The sequence below is a fragment of the Cyprinodon variegatus genome, unplaced genomic scaffold, assembly GCF_000732505.1.
Source record: "Cyprinodon variegatus isolate N-32 unplaced genomic scaffold, C_variegatus-1.0 Scaffold727, whole genome shotgun sequence".
Taxonomy (NCBI): domain Eukaryota; kingdom Metazoa; phylum Chordata; class Actinopteri; order Cyprinodontiformes; family Cyprinodontidae; genus Cyprinodon; species Cyprinodon variegatus.
The window spans coordinates 49,823-65,486 of NW_015151180.1; the positions used below are offsets into that span (position 1 = coordinate 49,823).

A 15,664-nucleotide genomic window follows, 5' to 3' on the forward strand; every position below is an offset into this window, starting at 1 on the left:
ATATATATATATATATATATATATATATATATATATATAATCTTCAAATAGGTTGTTAAGAGTATGTTTGAAAACAAACTCAAGGAAACGAGCTCAACTCCCTGCTGCGCTGACGAAGACTTTGCATCAGTGGAAGCGGGATTTCCGGCGTGCCCTGAAGGCAGCATCTGATCCCGAAGCCTGCAGATGAAAAAGGTTCTGTTCTCCGTCATGTTCTAGTTTTTTTGGTCATGGCTAAACAGTACGACGTCTTGTTCAGGTTGCTTCTCCTCGGAGACTCCGGAGTGGGGAAGACCTGCATGCTGCGAAGGTTCACGGAAGGTGAATTTGATCCTTCGCATATTTCCACCATCGGTAAGACTAGAAAAGTCATCAGACAAGTTCTCAGTGTTTCAGCCACAGGATGAACCGGATAAACACTCAGTATAGGACAACTCTACATGTCTGAGAATTATTTTTAGTATTTATTCTGCCATCGTTGTTTTTCCCTTTTATATTGAATTTATTTATTGGTATAATATCACGGACTACTTCAGGTCCCTTTGCAAATAGTTAGTTTTTTCTAAAACCCTAAAACATTTTGAAAGAAAAAGAAAGTCTAAACTAAATGTCACTCTTTCTCAGTCTGATTCTTCTTCCTGTGTTTTTGTTTTGTTTTTAGAACAAAAAGTGTGGATTGATGAACACATTAGGGCTTAATATGTCCCCTGCTCCTTTTCCTCTCCACTTCTCCCTCATTATTCACTTAGATGGAAAATGTAGCTGGTTGGGCTTTAATGTGCCATGACTAAAAATATCAATTCTCTGCTTTATAGTGTGAAGCATTAAGCCGGGTTATAAATGTCATGAGACTAGTAGGCCGGGCTCAGCTTAACATTGGATTAAACTCTGTTATTTGAGCATTGGACATGAAATCTGGGCTTTAGATCTCTGCAGGCAGTACCTTCAAAAAGTATTCAAGCAACTTGATATTTTCAAAATTTGTAATGTTATGGATCAATATATTTTGGGTTTTTTATTTGACAATCTTAAAAAAAAACATGTCTAATGATTTCTATTATATTAATCTAAAAGTTTATTCATCCCCTTTGCTCTGATACCCCTTAAATAAAATCTGATTTAAATGTTTACAATATAACCTTATTACCAAGAGTCGGCTTATCTCAGTTTAAATGCAGCTGTTCTGCATAGAGCCTCAGAGGGTTTATTTATCTGCATCTATATAGTTGAGAAGGATTGAAAACTTCAAACATCTCATATTACTTTAACAGAACATTTTATTTCTTCAGTACATCTGCAAAAAAGTTGGAGCTGTAGTTTACTTAACTCTTTAAAGCAGACACTTCCAATTGATCTGACTTTACAAAAAAAGTGGCAAAAATGTCATTTTTTGATGCATAAAGCTGGTGGAGCTATACCTCAAATGAATTACAGCTGTAAATGCTGCAAAAATGTTTCTTAGAAGTGTTTAATGAGAGGGATACATGCAAACACCTGCCAAACTTCTTATTTGATCATTTCTGGAAATAAATTTAAAAAATACAATTATGCACTTCCTGTTGTAGGTTGAGTATTTTAATTCTGTATCATAATTTCTGTTAAAATCCCATCTAAATACACAAATGAATGTGGAAGTTATCTGGGAAGATTGGAAAAACTTCAAGGGTTATAAATGCTTTTTGCAAAGCACTGGAGCTCCTGCAGAAGGTTTGAAACATTCACCAGCAATAATTTGGCATCACATAGTGTGAGAGATGCAGACGGACTAATTGGACGGCATGAATCCACGCCAAGCATTGAATCCTTCATGGGTCAGAGAGTAGATGTGTACTGAAAAAAAAAATTAAAGGGTGGATTTTAAACTTCCTTCTACATAGCTATTGTTTTCAAAAATATTTGCTGACGTAAATCCTAATTTTGATACCAATTAGGAAGATTCTAAGAAACGATTCAGAGAATGTTTCTTATAAAAGATGAATCAATTTAAATGCTGTTTTTAAAAACAAGTTTCCCTCACTAAACATTTTGTCTGTGTTCGTAGGATGAGGATAAAGTTCATAAAGGACTGTGTACAATCTGTGTTTTAATATAACCCAGTTATGCTGTCACTGAGCATAAACAGTGTCACCGTCTCATAATTAGCACATAATGGTGTCTCTGAGCTACAGCTTTGAATCCTCACAAGTTACTTATTTAAAGTCACAAATAGGCCTATTTTCTACCCAATGGCCAAAAGTGATCCATGCATTATCTTTGGAGAATTTTCTGTATTGTGAAGAAACTTTAAGCCTAGAAAAGCCCAAAGAGCTGTTGTCTTTAAGGGAAAATGTTTCCTGATCGAACCGGTTATGCTCTGCTTGCAGAACATATTTTCAGAGTCATGCAAAAGGCTTATTGTTGCACATGCTCCCCAGCTTCCTGCTGGGAGAGATCACTTAGAATATGAATCAGAGGGACCACGACTTCTAAAGAGTACAGTCTTCATGTAAGTTTGAACCAAATAGAAAACTTAATGCTGGAATTTTAAGTTGCAAAGTATTTTATTAAAGATTCAAAAGTTCCCTTCGGTTCATCTTTTTATTTATTTTTTTGTTATTTCACAAAAAATATATAAAATAACATACAGAAGTATTAAAGATAGAAGTGTTTCAGCTGAAGAATGTTAGGATCAAACTAGTGATTAGTGGGCATAATGTTCTATTTTGTTTTTCCTTTTTTTTTTATAATCCTTTGATTAGCAGAAAAACTTGTGAATTTATTACCTGTAATCAAAACAATTTCTTCCCCAGAGATAAGGAAAAAAAACAGCTCCTATATGTTCAAATTTCTTTACAAAGAACAGCACAGTTATTTTTCAAAATTATTCCATGTAACTGTGCAAAAATCCCACTTCAGTTTTGGTTATATTGCAGATTAGAGAAATTTATTGCACCATGCAAACTGGTGAGTTTAAGGGACCCGGACGTCAATTCACTTTGCAGCAATGCTTCCTGTTAAATAAGCATGAGACGATACTAAACGGCCGATTGTATCAAGTCATGCACTGCCACTGAAAATCCTTCTTTTTTTTTTTTGGTTTTTAGAGATTTCTTTTGCGTCATCTGTAACAAAATTCTCCCTTCCTGTTTTTTTTTTGTTTAGGAGTGGATTTTAAAATGAAAACTATAGAGATTGATGGACTCAGGGTCCGGGTACAGATTTGGTACGTTGTCGATTCTTTCAATACAGAAAATAACTTTTCACCTGAATGCCGATAGCTCTCTTTATGACTGTTCTCTTAAGTGTTTTATCTACTGTGCAGGGACACCGCTGGACAGGAGCGCTATCAGACTATCACCAAACAGTACTACAGGCGGGCCCAGGTATTAATATTACAAACTTTACTTTAATTGATCAAAAATTCCTTCATTCCTCCTCCTAATCGTTTGTTGCAGGGTATTATATTTGTGTATGACATCACAGACAGGGCGTCTTTTCAGCACATAGCGAAGTGGGCCGGTGATGTAGATGAAGTAAGAGCTCTAATTTAACTCTAATTACTCTTTCATCAGGTTGATGGAGCAATTTACTCCACTGTTTGGGTTCCAATGTTCTTTTTTTTTAACGTACAGAACGCTCCAGATGATGTTCAAACCATTTTGGTTGGAAACAAAGCAGACGAAGAGTGCAGCAGACAAGTAACAAAGGAACAAGGACAAAAGGTACAATTAGGCTTCTCAGTTATTTACTGGTTTCCAGAAAGTTGATTTGTGAAGAAGGAAGTACAAACCTGCAAATGAATTGAAATGTTATCAGAAGGTTCCATTATTTCTGTTATTCAATTCAAAACAAATACAACACAGATGAATTAAACACAGGCAGATGTTTTCCAGCTTGAAGATTGATTCAGACCCATACAAATTTATCATAAAAATGGAAGCTTAATAAAAAAGTTTGTCTACTATCCACTTAAATGCTGTCATTTTTTTTTTTAATTAATGCATATTTAATTTACTTTGAAGAGATGTGACCTTATTAAATCTTACAGCTAGCAGAAACCTACGGCATGGAGTTCTTTGAGGCCAGCGCTTCCACCAGCAGCAACATCAGCGAGGTATTGCTGATCCAGAATAAATCTCATTTTAGTTATATTTATAGTGTCTTCTAAAAGTGATTATGCCCCTTTTATTTCCTCAAACTATATTGAATAATAATGGAAATTTATCTAGCAAAGACAACACACTACAGAACATCATTATGATTCCAGATTATACACAGGAAGATATGAAAAATATATTTTTTCATATTTGAACCACTGCTTGCAGTCGACAGGAGTTTATTTTTGGTGCTTTGTGTGAGACTGAGTTGCATTTTATTCATCCCCAAAATTTGAATGAAACTTCTATAAAACTTGTATTTTGATTAGTTTGATAGCAGCAAAAGGGGAGATTACTTTCAACATAACAATAATAATAATTATCATTATTCTAAAACTTGTAAATTCATTGGCTCTCTAGCCAGTTAAATTACCTTTAAAACATGGCTTATTTTAGTAATGCAGCCAAGATATATAGCCATATAGTAAAAGGCACAGAGCCAGATCTATTCTTGGATCATTGCACACTTTTAGATAATTAGATGGAAAGTTTGAAAAATGAAAAAAAAAATATTTGCTTTAAAATTATTTTGTGGCCATCAAAATGTGGTAAAATTGTTGAGTAAAAGCAATATGCAAAATTTGTAATAATTTGGCATATTTTGGAGAGGTTTGGATATGCTGATGACTTCAGAAGTTACTTTGAATCATGTTTGAACTGATGCAGTTTAGGCTGTGTTTTAGTCACATGGTTTTTATATTTTCAGAAACTAAAAAGTGTTAGCTTTCTAGTTTCTAATTTGGGCTTACAGTTCCTTAGTAATTTGCTTTTCCATTTTGGGTATGCAAAAAGGCAAGAATTACTTAAAATTAGGTGGATGTTAAGAGGTTAATACATTGTACACACACAAAATACACTGAGGTTTGTGATTTTTATTGTGATAAATCTAAAAAAAATAAATATGTAGCATGGCTTTTAAAAGGAATTTAATATTTCTCCATCTTTTCTTGCTGTAGTCATTCATACGTGTGACAGAACTGGTTCTTCAAGCTCAAAAGAGAGACGTGGACAACCTTCTGGGGTCTCTGGACAGCTATTTGGATCAGGTCGCTCTGCAGGAAGAGAAGAGCAGTCAGGATAATCACACACAGAGGACTTGTGCCTGTTAAAGGATGAAGGCTGTAGGAATATCTAAGGTTACATCTTTTTAACTGCTTACTGACTGCTTAAAACATAACTTCACACACTGGAGGGCGCTGGATCTCTTAATTTTTTAATGTAGGTTGCAAAGGATGCAGTAAACAGCAGCTGCCAGCAGAGGGCGTGTCTGGCTGAATGAACAGGAAATTTTGGTGCCAGATAAGTGTGTTCAACTCAAATTAATTCTCTCTTCAAATGTGAATTTTTACTATATATATATATATGCATCATGGATTTATCACTGGATTTATTTACTTTTTGATTTTTATTGTCATTTTTATTATTAGTTGATGCTCAAAGGAACATTAACAACCATATTTTTTCAATGACTATTACAGAAAGGTCAGATCACAGATCTAATTTATTAAGCTAGAAACTCGAACCAAATTGGGGTAGTTTCATTTAATCTGTGGACTTTCGCCTCAAAGGAAACACAGCTGTGCCATGTGGAGGAATATTTATCAAAATGTTGCTTTAAGAACTCATTTTTCAATACTTTTGAAAAATTGAAGACATGTCCTACACTGAAAATACTGCTACAGACAAGGAGATTCATGTTTCTTAAGGAGATTGTTGAAGTTTGTTATAAAATTCTAAATAAGAACTGAAATTTTAATGTAAAACAACTGTTTCCATGTTTAAACAAAACAAAATTGTCAATCCTAAGAGTCATTTCATCAGGACTGCATTGATGTTAGGTGTACGGGGAGTTCAGTCAGTAGCCTCATATAATTTTCATCAGATCCTGGCAGATGTAGCTGATTGTTTTAATTTTTGATGACTAAGAAAGCTGATACACGTACAAAGAGCTGCAGAATAGCCAAACACACTAAATTAAACTAGCTTCTCAAACGAGTTCTGTCATTTTTTTTTATTTTCTACACTTTATTTACTTTATTCAAGACTTTTATGTTATACAATAAAATATTTCTGTGTATTTCGACCTGTTAATTATGTTAAAATAATAATGATTGCTTATGAAGTAGAAAAAAAAAACAAAGTCCTGCAAACATTTGGGTCCAACTTTCTGTGCTTTGATATTTCTAAACAAAATCTATTACAATCGACTGGCTTCAGAAGTATAGTCTAACATTAATCAGGCCTTAACATGAGTAAACAAGCAGCAACACAAAGAAGAAGAAACATCCCAGACTGTTTAGAGATGAGGTTTTGGAGAAACTGAAAACAGGGTAAAGTTATGAAATCCTGGTCATTAAAATCAGAATCAGATTGACTTATTCTATGATAAAAAATGGGCAAAAATGTAAGTTTTAATGAGCACAGCTGGTAGAAGCATAAAGCAAAGGATGTGAACCAATAATTTCAAGAAAGGTGGTTTTTCATGGTATTGGCTCTTCAAATGTACACCAGTGTTTTCAGGGTTTTATTTTGTCATTTTGATTTTACTTAGTGACTTTGCACTAATTTTATTGATAACATTTTCCTTCAAATGCACTTTATGTGATGTACTTGTTTGGCTTTTACAATCAGTTTCCTCCCTCTACTGTATCTGGAACTTGTATGGAGAGTTTATCACCAGGCGATCAGTTTCCTGCAGGGCAATATGACACCGTGAAAGGCAACTTTCTGCTCTGAGGGAGTCAGGTGATCCGGGTGTTGGATACAGTCGCGTTTTGAGCCCCAGTCTCCCTGTAAAGAGGCACCAAAATGACCTTCATTGCTAAGACTTTCTATGATCTGAGGGCCACCTCACTGGAAGGGGACTCTGTGGACTTCAATGTCTTCAGGGGACGCGTTGTCCTCATAGAAAATGTGGCCTCGCTCTGAGGCACCACCACCCGGGACTTCAGCGAGCTCAACCAGCTACAGAGCAAGTACCCCCATCGGCTGGTGGTCCTGGGCTTCCCTTGTAACCAGTTTGGATATCAGGTGAGTTGAGCTGCAGGTTCGTCTGAATTACTTGGATGTTAAATCTATGCTGCTGTTAAATACTTCAAAGATGAGCTAATTTCTTAAGGGGGATTTAGAAAAATGATTGGAGTTAGTAGAAAGAGATCCACAGCATTCATGTCTGTATTGCATGTTTTCAGGAGAACTGTAGCAATGGGGAGATTCTGCACTCACTGGAGCATGTACGACCAGGTGGGGGCTTCAAGCCCAACTTCACCTTGTTCGAGAAGTGCGACGTCAACGGAGCAAACACCCATCCAGTCTTTGCCTATCTGAAAGCCAAACTACCTTATCCTGAAGACGACTCTAGTTCCCTCATGCAGGATCCCCGATTTCTGGTGTGGAGTCCAGTCACCAGGGCAGACATCTCCTGGAACTTTGAGAAATTCCTCATCGGGCCTGAGGGAGAGCCTTTTAAGAGATACAGCAAGAATTTCCCAACTATTGATGTAGAGCCTGACATTCAAAGACTGCTTAGATTAACAAAGACCTAAGAATAGCCTCTGCTGCTTATGGCTTTTCATCCGTCACAGTCGACGCTGAAATGCTGGCCTCCACATTTTTAAGCCTTAGTAAATGAGGGTGATATTCTAAAGCGCTGATGGTATATCATCTGAGGTCATATAAGTGCTTAAAGATAGTGGAAGTTTAGTTTCATGTTTAGAAAATTTCTGGGAAATTAAAAGCAGTGTTTTATAGATATGATCAGATATGAAACTTTTAGTTTGTCTTACATTAGTGCTACCAGCAGATGGTGCTACCGAGTTAATCATGCAAATGGAAACCCCTGTCATGCTTTTATCAAATAGAAAAATTCAAACAATATGTTTGCACTGAAATAAAAACTTAAAATCCACATTGATCTCTCAGAGATGTTTTTTATTTTATTTTATTTATTTACTTTAAGTCTCAAAAAGCATCTACTGCCACTAAGCAAAGCTCACAATAAAGGTGTTTGAACAACTACCTAGAACAATAAATCTTGAGGTGCAGCAGAGGGAATTTGGTATTATTTTTAGAACCTTCTAAAATAACCAACAGGATATACATCAGCATTACGTACTGACCTCTAAGCAGCCAATTATTCAAGCTACATTTCCAGGTAAAATTTGCTGATTCAAGTAACCTATGCAGCTGCAGGAATGCATTAGTGCCACATAGCTTCCTAAAGACAGCTCCTAAATCAATCATTTAGGCATTGGCCTTGCTGTGGTGTGATAAGCTCTCATCCAGCTTTGGTTTTCCATGTACGGACAGCTTTGTTTGCAATGTCCGCAGATTAACATGGGATTTTCTGGACATCCGCTCACATTCACATCAGTTCATGATGTCAGAGCTGCAGCACAGGTCAGGCAGGGTCCTGATGGGTTTTGCATCGAATGCACTGGGGTCAAAGACGTAAGCCCACGACACTTTACAGCTTTTATCTGTGTTTGTGTTGGCTCTTATGTTATAAACTACATCCCTGATTTTGCATGTATACAAATGACACTAGAAAAAGTTTGGTTCTGATGCATGTCGACGTGTCATTTATTCAAAACCTACAACTGTCACTGATGCTTTGCTGCATTTCTGGTGTTCTGCTTGCAGGAAAAGATCATTAAAGGTATTCTGTTTATGATATAATTTACACAAGTCAAAAAGAAGTTGTATAAAATTAGAATATTTATATCAGAAAACATTTCCCAAGGATTAGAAAGAGTGGAATAGTATTATTCAACTCATAGATAACTGGTCCTACTGTTACAAGGGCGTAAGAGTCTGTGGCAATATTTAGGGCCCTGTCTCTGTGACTCGGAGACATGGGCACTTCTATAAATGTGTTACAAAAGAGGTAAGGTTTAAATAAGATGCTAATTTATATTTTCAATGTTTTTCATGATGCATAGTGTGTCCATTTAAATGTCTGAATAATCACTACTTGTACTGTCTTTAAATGACAATAAGAAATGTATGAGAACTATATTTTATAATTTAAAAAACAAAAACATGTCCAAACATGTTAGACCAGCGCTGTTTATTTTAACATAGTTACTTAAAAACATGATAATACCAACTTAGGTTAATTGGCTGCAATAAATTGGCTTCTTGTGTAAATATTGTGTCTATAATTATGCTGAACGAATTTTGTCTTTAATGATTTAAGAAAACAATTCTAATTGTAAGATTTCTCTAGACTCCATTCTTGGGAGTTCATGGGAGTTTTTAGTTAACATCTACATTCTCCCTTAGCTCAGATTAAGAAATGTTACTCGCCTATTGTCTCATAGTGGTGACAACCTTACAATTCATGAGCACATGCATACATTAAATCATTGTTTTAATAATATAATTAGTGAGGTCAGGATTTATTTCAGTCAAATGTGGAAAGTATGCATTGTTTTTAGTCTCAAAATGTCAGATTAGATCAAAACTGAATTTAAGTTCACAAGGTGAAAGACCGAGGTTTTAAGTCAGGTTTATCCGTCTACCTCACAATCATTAAGAAATCTCCAAAAAATGAAGGATTTCCACACATGCTACCAAAACCCATTAGAATACAAGGACTTCTAGTATAACACTTTTTATTTTGGAAGACAAGTCTAAATCTGATTTATTTGGACACCAGAACAAAGTGTCATGCGCCATTACACCAGAGCAGGGCTGCAACTAACAATGTTTTTTGTGCTACCAATTAATCTATTGATTATTTATTCTAATTATCAATTAATAATCAGATAGCAAAAAAAAAAAAAAAATATTTTATTTACAGAATTAAAAAAGGTGAAACTTAAACTTTTCCACTTGAGGAGTTCTGAATAGATCATATTGAAAGATGAAAAGTTTTCTTTTCCCTTAAATGTAAAATATTTTTAATTTTTTTGCAATATTGGTATAATCACTGCTCTAATTGGGTTGCTCTGTCAGCTAAAGGCATGTTTTTGAGTCTCCATACTCTAGTTGACATGTAATCGTTACAAAATTAGTTGATGATTATTTTAATTATCGATTAATCATGATACACCAGAGTTCGATCACACTTTCCTTTTTTTTAAGGGTAAAACAAAATTTGTAATTTTTGTGTACCTGCTGATTAAGTTGTTTTCTTCTAATATACCTAAATGTGAACAACCTTCAAAAAAAAAAAAAATTCAACCACTGCATTTTCGAACCAGAGTGAGAGCTCTTTCATATTTTCCTTTATCCAGCATCCACAGGTGAGCTCTGTTGCCACAGCAACGCTTTACGTTTTTTTCCCCACTTACCGTGCTTTCTCGCGAGATTCTTGTGGGTAGAGGGAGGTGAGGGGAGGCAGAGCCTGAATGATCTCATCTCTCCAGCAGCTGCATACCGCAGCGAAGCAAAGCCGTAACTTTCTATCAAACTTCCGAGTTGCGTTTCGGAACCAGACGGAGGGACAATTTCCAGGACTGAAACCGAAGCCAACACGTTCCTTAGGAAGGCGAGGAAAGGAGCCGCCGCGTATTTTTGTGCGGGACCTAAAACAGCAGCACCTTTAGTTGAGACAAAAGGAGGAAAACGGCGCTGTGTGACATCCTAAAAGGAGAAAAGGTGAGTGGGGAACGTGATCCTGGTCATGTGTAAAGCGCACTGACATCTGTCGGCTCTCTCTGTTAGAAAACAACGCATATCTTTGTGTGTGTGTGTGTGTTTTTTTTCTTTTTTCCAGTGCGCAATCAGTGCCAGTGGTGTCTCTTTTTTAACTAATGGTGGTGAAACCGTCTGTTTCACTGCTGTTGTCTAAATTCAGAAATTCCCTTGAATCTCAAGGGCGCTTTTTGTACACAGGTGGTATTTTCCACGCTCCAGAATTACACGGAGGATGTAGGCTGATCTAAACAAATGAATGTGTCTCCAACCGTTTACCTGGAGATTTCCTTCTCCTTTATCTGTGTAACCCTGAGTTGTCCCTCAGCCATGTCCAGCTCTCCTTCTGCTGAACATCAGGCTGATACAAATCACTGGATTTTCTGACTATGAATGCAAAATATTTAAATCCAGTAGTCCTGATTATCCCAAAGCAAACTCTACATTTAAAATGTTTTTTTTTATGAAGACTTTTAGAGTTTAGTTGTGTTTGAAATGGGCTATATGGCTCTTTGACCAGGGCGACATGACCTGGGTGGGCGCTACTACTATGAAAAAGTTATGACAGTTGCATCCTCAAAAGTTTGTTTGTTTTTTGTTTTTTTTGTGAGTGTGTGCTTAGTAATACAGTGTAATCCGCTTATAGTGATCACGTCCAGAGCCAATTTGAACACTATAAGCGGTTGATTTCACTTATTTTTTTATGCAGAATATCATCTAAATGCCATTTGTGTGGTTTTTCTTTTTTTCTTTTTTTTTTTAACAGTGTCCTGTCTGGCAATGTGGCAATAAGAATAATTGTCTTGATGCCAAAAAGAGTCTAACAGATTTTACTTTCACAAGTGGAGCAGTAGGGCTATTGCCACAGTGTTCCGCTTGTTTCATGCATATAATTATAAAGGGAGGTTTACAGATTATATGGACACTGCAATGTAAATGGAATAGAAGAGGAAAAACGAAAAGATGAAAGAAAGAGGAGATAGAAGGGAGATAACGATAAAAATTTTTCAGTCTGCTTCATCACCTGCAACGAAATGTAAAAAGAACAGCACAACCAACAGACATGGTACGAGACATACAATGAAGTAACACCTTCAAACTATTGCTGAAGTAGTATTATTTAATCTGACATGTACTCTGTGTTACCTGAAGATAAGAATGTGGGCTTTCTGTATGGAAGCCAATCTCAGAGATTCGCTTCCATTTGTGTGGTCTTTCAATGAAAAAAATGAAATGAAACTGGTAGCTTCTGCATTTACTGAATTCTATTGCAGTACCATGCATCTTTAGACTTAGACAGATTTATTTTGTCATTTTGTGTATACAAAAAGAAATTTAGTTTTAAACAGCTCTAGACAATTACATTTTTTAAAGTGCAGCCTTGAAAACAGTAATAAATACATTAAAAAATAGTAATATAAATATATGACTGTATATTTTTAATGACAGTATACTGCGCTGTGCAAGTCTTCAAGTCTGAAGTTTGAAACAAACGGTTTCATAGAACAATAACATAGAAGATAACTGCATAGGCTACAGAAAATTAAAGCTAGCCTACCTCTGTTTTGTGTTGCGGATCTGCTGCGCCGCATTAAGAAATGACTTCACATATTTATCAATGGTTTCCTTGATCAGAGTGATGTCCAACACAGAGTTCACTTCTTTTCCAAAATGATATAAAAGGTCAACGTTTTTGAAACCAACATGCAGGAGACCAGTCTTTAAAAAGCAAACTGCATTCCTCATCTCAGCTCTTGAAGAGATAACGGTCTCCACATATTCATCCTTCATTTCCAGTCATGACTCGCAAGTTAGTTCTAGCTGCCCGATCGTCAACTTTTTACTTTAGCTAGCTAGGCAGAAGAACAATAAAATAACTAGGCTACACGTAATTTTAAAATGATTTTTGCACATGTTTACATTCATAAAATGGCCAAAAATGAACACTATAAGGGGATTTCTTGAGTACTTTAAACAAATTATTTAAACAGCATTTGTATGAAAATGATTCTGTCCCAAGCCTTTTGATCTATATAAGCGATTACAATATCCGTGATCACTATAAGCGGATTCCACTGTAGTTGCTTTGTAGGGAAAAAAAAAGATGCCTGGATTGTGGCTGGTTAATGACAAGTATGTTCTTCCACAGAAATAATAAACCAAAGGGCTAAAAACTATTTTTCTTTTTTCTTTTCAATAAATTGTGTTTTCTTTATAAGTTATATAAACTGCCTGGATTTAGTGTGGTGATCAATGCAATTCTTTTTCTAAAGCAAAAAACTATCCTTTTCTCTTTCATTTTATGTTTCCATTGAGATATGTTAAAGTGATCACTGCTGCACCTTATATTGCTAATGTTTATCTACTCCAACTGCAATATCGTTACAACTGTTGTAAGGTGTACACAACAAAATGTCATTTTGCATACAAAATGACAAAGTCTGAAGGTTCTTGTTGATTGAGGGAATAGGAGTGCGGGGAAAGGATGAGATGTAACAGAACTCTAGCACATTAGCAGCAGAATCTCTGTGCTTCATCATATATGTTTTATGATTAAATAGAAGAACAAAAGGTTTGGACTTTAGCTCTGGGCTAGGATCAAGGACTTTTAGCATTCCCCATAGGCTTAGCTGACCTGCAGCGGCGGGCATGACTGATCACAAAGCTCCTCTGCCATCTTTTCTGCCGAGTCTAATCTCACACTAGACTGCTCCTTTTTACTTTTGATGGAATTCCTTCCTGCAGTGGATAAATCTAAGGCAAATGCAGCAGATTTATTGTGTTGATGGAAAAGAAAAGCTCCCTCTGTGTTGCTGCACGAGCCTAAAATGTCTCATTTGAGGTCCTGAGACTAATTTCAGTAACAGCAGGATAAGCAGACATGCATCATTCCAAGGGGATTTTGGAGTTGATTTTTGCCCCTTGTGGGAGCCAAAAATACTAATTTTCATGTTTTTCATCGGTATAAATAGTTCTACCTCCTATTTATAGCTTAAAATAGCCACATACAATTTTTTTTCTTTAAGAGCTGCACCAGTCATGCTTTCCTGGCTGTTAACAGTTTTTGCATTTCATTTCTGCTGAAAAATGAAATGCAGGGGAGTTGATACAGGTTTTGATTTCTATTCCAACAGAAAAAAAAAAAAAAATAGAAGATTCAATTTATTTATGCATAAACCCTTTTTTCTTTGTTCAAGGCATCAAAGTAGAAGCTTTCAATTGATGCCTGCAATGACTGAAAATGTAGTTGCATTGCAGTCAGTTGTGGGGTTTTGACCTTCTGAACACGGATCAAAGCTCACAAAGGGAAAATTTCCCAATTCTGTAATCTGGTTGATAACACGTGCTATTTCTACTTTCTTTGGTCACTGTTGGCTTCCTTTTTTCACTGCAATTGTTATCATTCCTCTGTTCAAAACATGTTGATATGAGTTTCCTGTTACCAAGCTGATGTATTTATCGTCTCCTGTGTATCAAGTGGAAGGTGATAGTTTGAGCAAATATTCAGCGGTAGCTTTCTACTGTTTTATATGCATGGACCGCAACTGGTTCAGGTACCTGTTTACATTTCATGATCTATAAGAGAATCCCTCTTATTAATTTTTGCACAGTTGTTACCCTTTTATGGAGCTTTTAACATTTCATCTTTGGAAAGTGCAACTCAGCCTGACTGTTTCCTCCTTCACCTTTTTCTTAGACATCAGATGCTAAACAAGCATTAATACAGATCTTAAGATGCTGTGCTATTATATCAGTGTATCAAAAGTATCGTAATACAAATTCTTTCATGAGCTATTTTTATTTTAAACAGAAATTGCATCAAATCTTGCTCCTGCTGTTAAAACAAAACATTTGTTTATTAGAAGATTAAAGTATTCAACTTTTTCCTGTCATTCAACATTATTTGGCAATGTTCAGTTTAAATTTGCAGGACATCTGTCAGATCAGCCTTCCTCCACCTGACTGCTTAGGTCATAATATGTTGTAACAATCATTGTTGCATTTAAAGTCCCATCATCGAAATTATCAGACATAAATTCTGAAATGTTTCACTCATTGTACTTATTGAATCTTATGTATGAATTATATTTTTTATTAAAATAAAACTTTTTGGGATCTTTCTCTCTACTTATTGATGCACCTGTATTAATCATTCCTGCTCTAATAATTTTATTGATTTGCATTGTTAAAGTAGATTTTAATACTTAAACTTAAACATAAATATTAAAGAAACACCCTCTATATTTAGTAGTATTTAAGTGTTGTTGAAAATATTCTTCCCTTTAAATCTTTTCACTCTAAATAGGACAAAAATAATCAAATATTAGCTTGCGAGCTGATTGTTATTGTCTTTATTATTCGTGGCATAGTTCCTTATAGGTAGCATAAAGAGATTTTCCTCTGTCTCACCATGATGGCATCATCAAGCTGCTGTCCATATATCAGCTGTACATCTATGATGCGCGTCTTTGTCAACATATTCCAGAAATCTCCTCATGCACTCAGATAATTCTAGCTCTGTGATTAATTACCCTGCTAAAAGTCACCGTTTTATCACTGCATCATAAAGGGATGGACATGCTGGTGGGGTAGGTGGTGTACTTCATTGGGAAATCACTTGGTATAAAGGGGCCCATAGTTTGAAAATGTCCCCCATACCATTACACTACCACCAGCCCTAACCATTAGGAGAAGAAAGATTTATTTTTTTATTTTTATTTTTTTAACTTACCTGGAGTGGCCATTAGTGCCTGTGTTGAGCTGGATGCCGGTCACTTCTGAATATCCAACAAATCCATCTTGAATATAACGCTCCGATTGTTTGAGAGATTGGACCTATTCAACATGGACGCACTTGTCCAAATATGTCTCTGGTCATAAAGCGCTCA

The 15,664-nt window shown here is 35.8% G+C and overlaps 3 protein-coding genes across 6 annotated transcripts in view; all 3 read left to right on the top strand.

The window, feature by feature from the left end:
- The first annotated feature begins 155 nt into the window (after positions 1-155).
- LOC107097827 (ras-related protein Rab-15-like) lies at positions 156-6,571 on the top strand. 3 transcript variants are annotated; one of them, XM_015395138.1, is made up of 8 exons: positions 170-195; positions 260-354; positions 3,142-3,202; positions 3,302-3,362; positions 3,435-3,512; positions 3,612-3,701; positions 4,028-4,093; positions 5,093-6,571. In XM_015395138.1, the coding sequence occupies exons 2-8, from the start codon at positions 300-302 to the stop codon at positions 5,243-5,245; spliced, it is 564 nt and encodes a 187-aa protein (XP_015250624.1). In that variant the 5' UTR covers positions 170-195; positions 260-299; the 3' UTR covers positions 5,246-6,571. The 3 variants fall into 3 exon arrangements, with proteins under 3 accessions (XP_015250622.1, XP_015250623.1, XP_015250624.1); XM_015395136.1 differs by having other exon boundaries at positions 156-354; XM_015395137.1 differs by having other exon boundaries at positions 156-321.
- Positions 6,572-6,817: 246 nt separating this feature from the next.
- Positions 6,818-8,027, top strand: gpx2 (glutathione peroxidase 2). Its single transcript, XM_015395139.1, has 2 exons — positions 6,818-7,166; positions 7,328-8,027. Exons 1-2 carry the CDS (start codon positions 6,945-6,947, stop codon positions 7,679-7,681), a joined length of 576 nt encoding a protein of 191 aa, XP_015250625.1. The 5' UTR covers positions 6,818-6,944; the 3' UTR covers positions 7,682-8,027.
- A 2,451-nt stretch (positions 8,028-10,478) lies between these two features.
- LOC107097834 (signal-induced proliferation-associated 1-like protein 1) overlaps positions 10,479-15,664 on the top strand; it is a 51,478-nt gene continuing 46,292 nt past the window's right edge. For both annotated transcript variants that reach the window (XM_015395145.1, XM_015395144.1), the window contains exon 1: positions 10,479-10,739. The gene's annotated coding sequence lies outside the window, so the exon portion shown is untranslated. The remainder of the gene's footprint in view (positions 10,740-15,664) is intronic.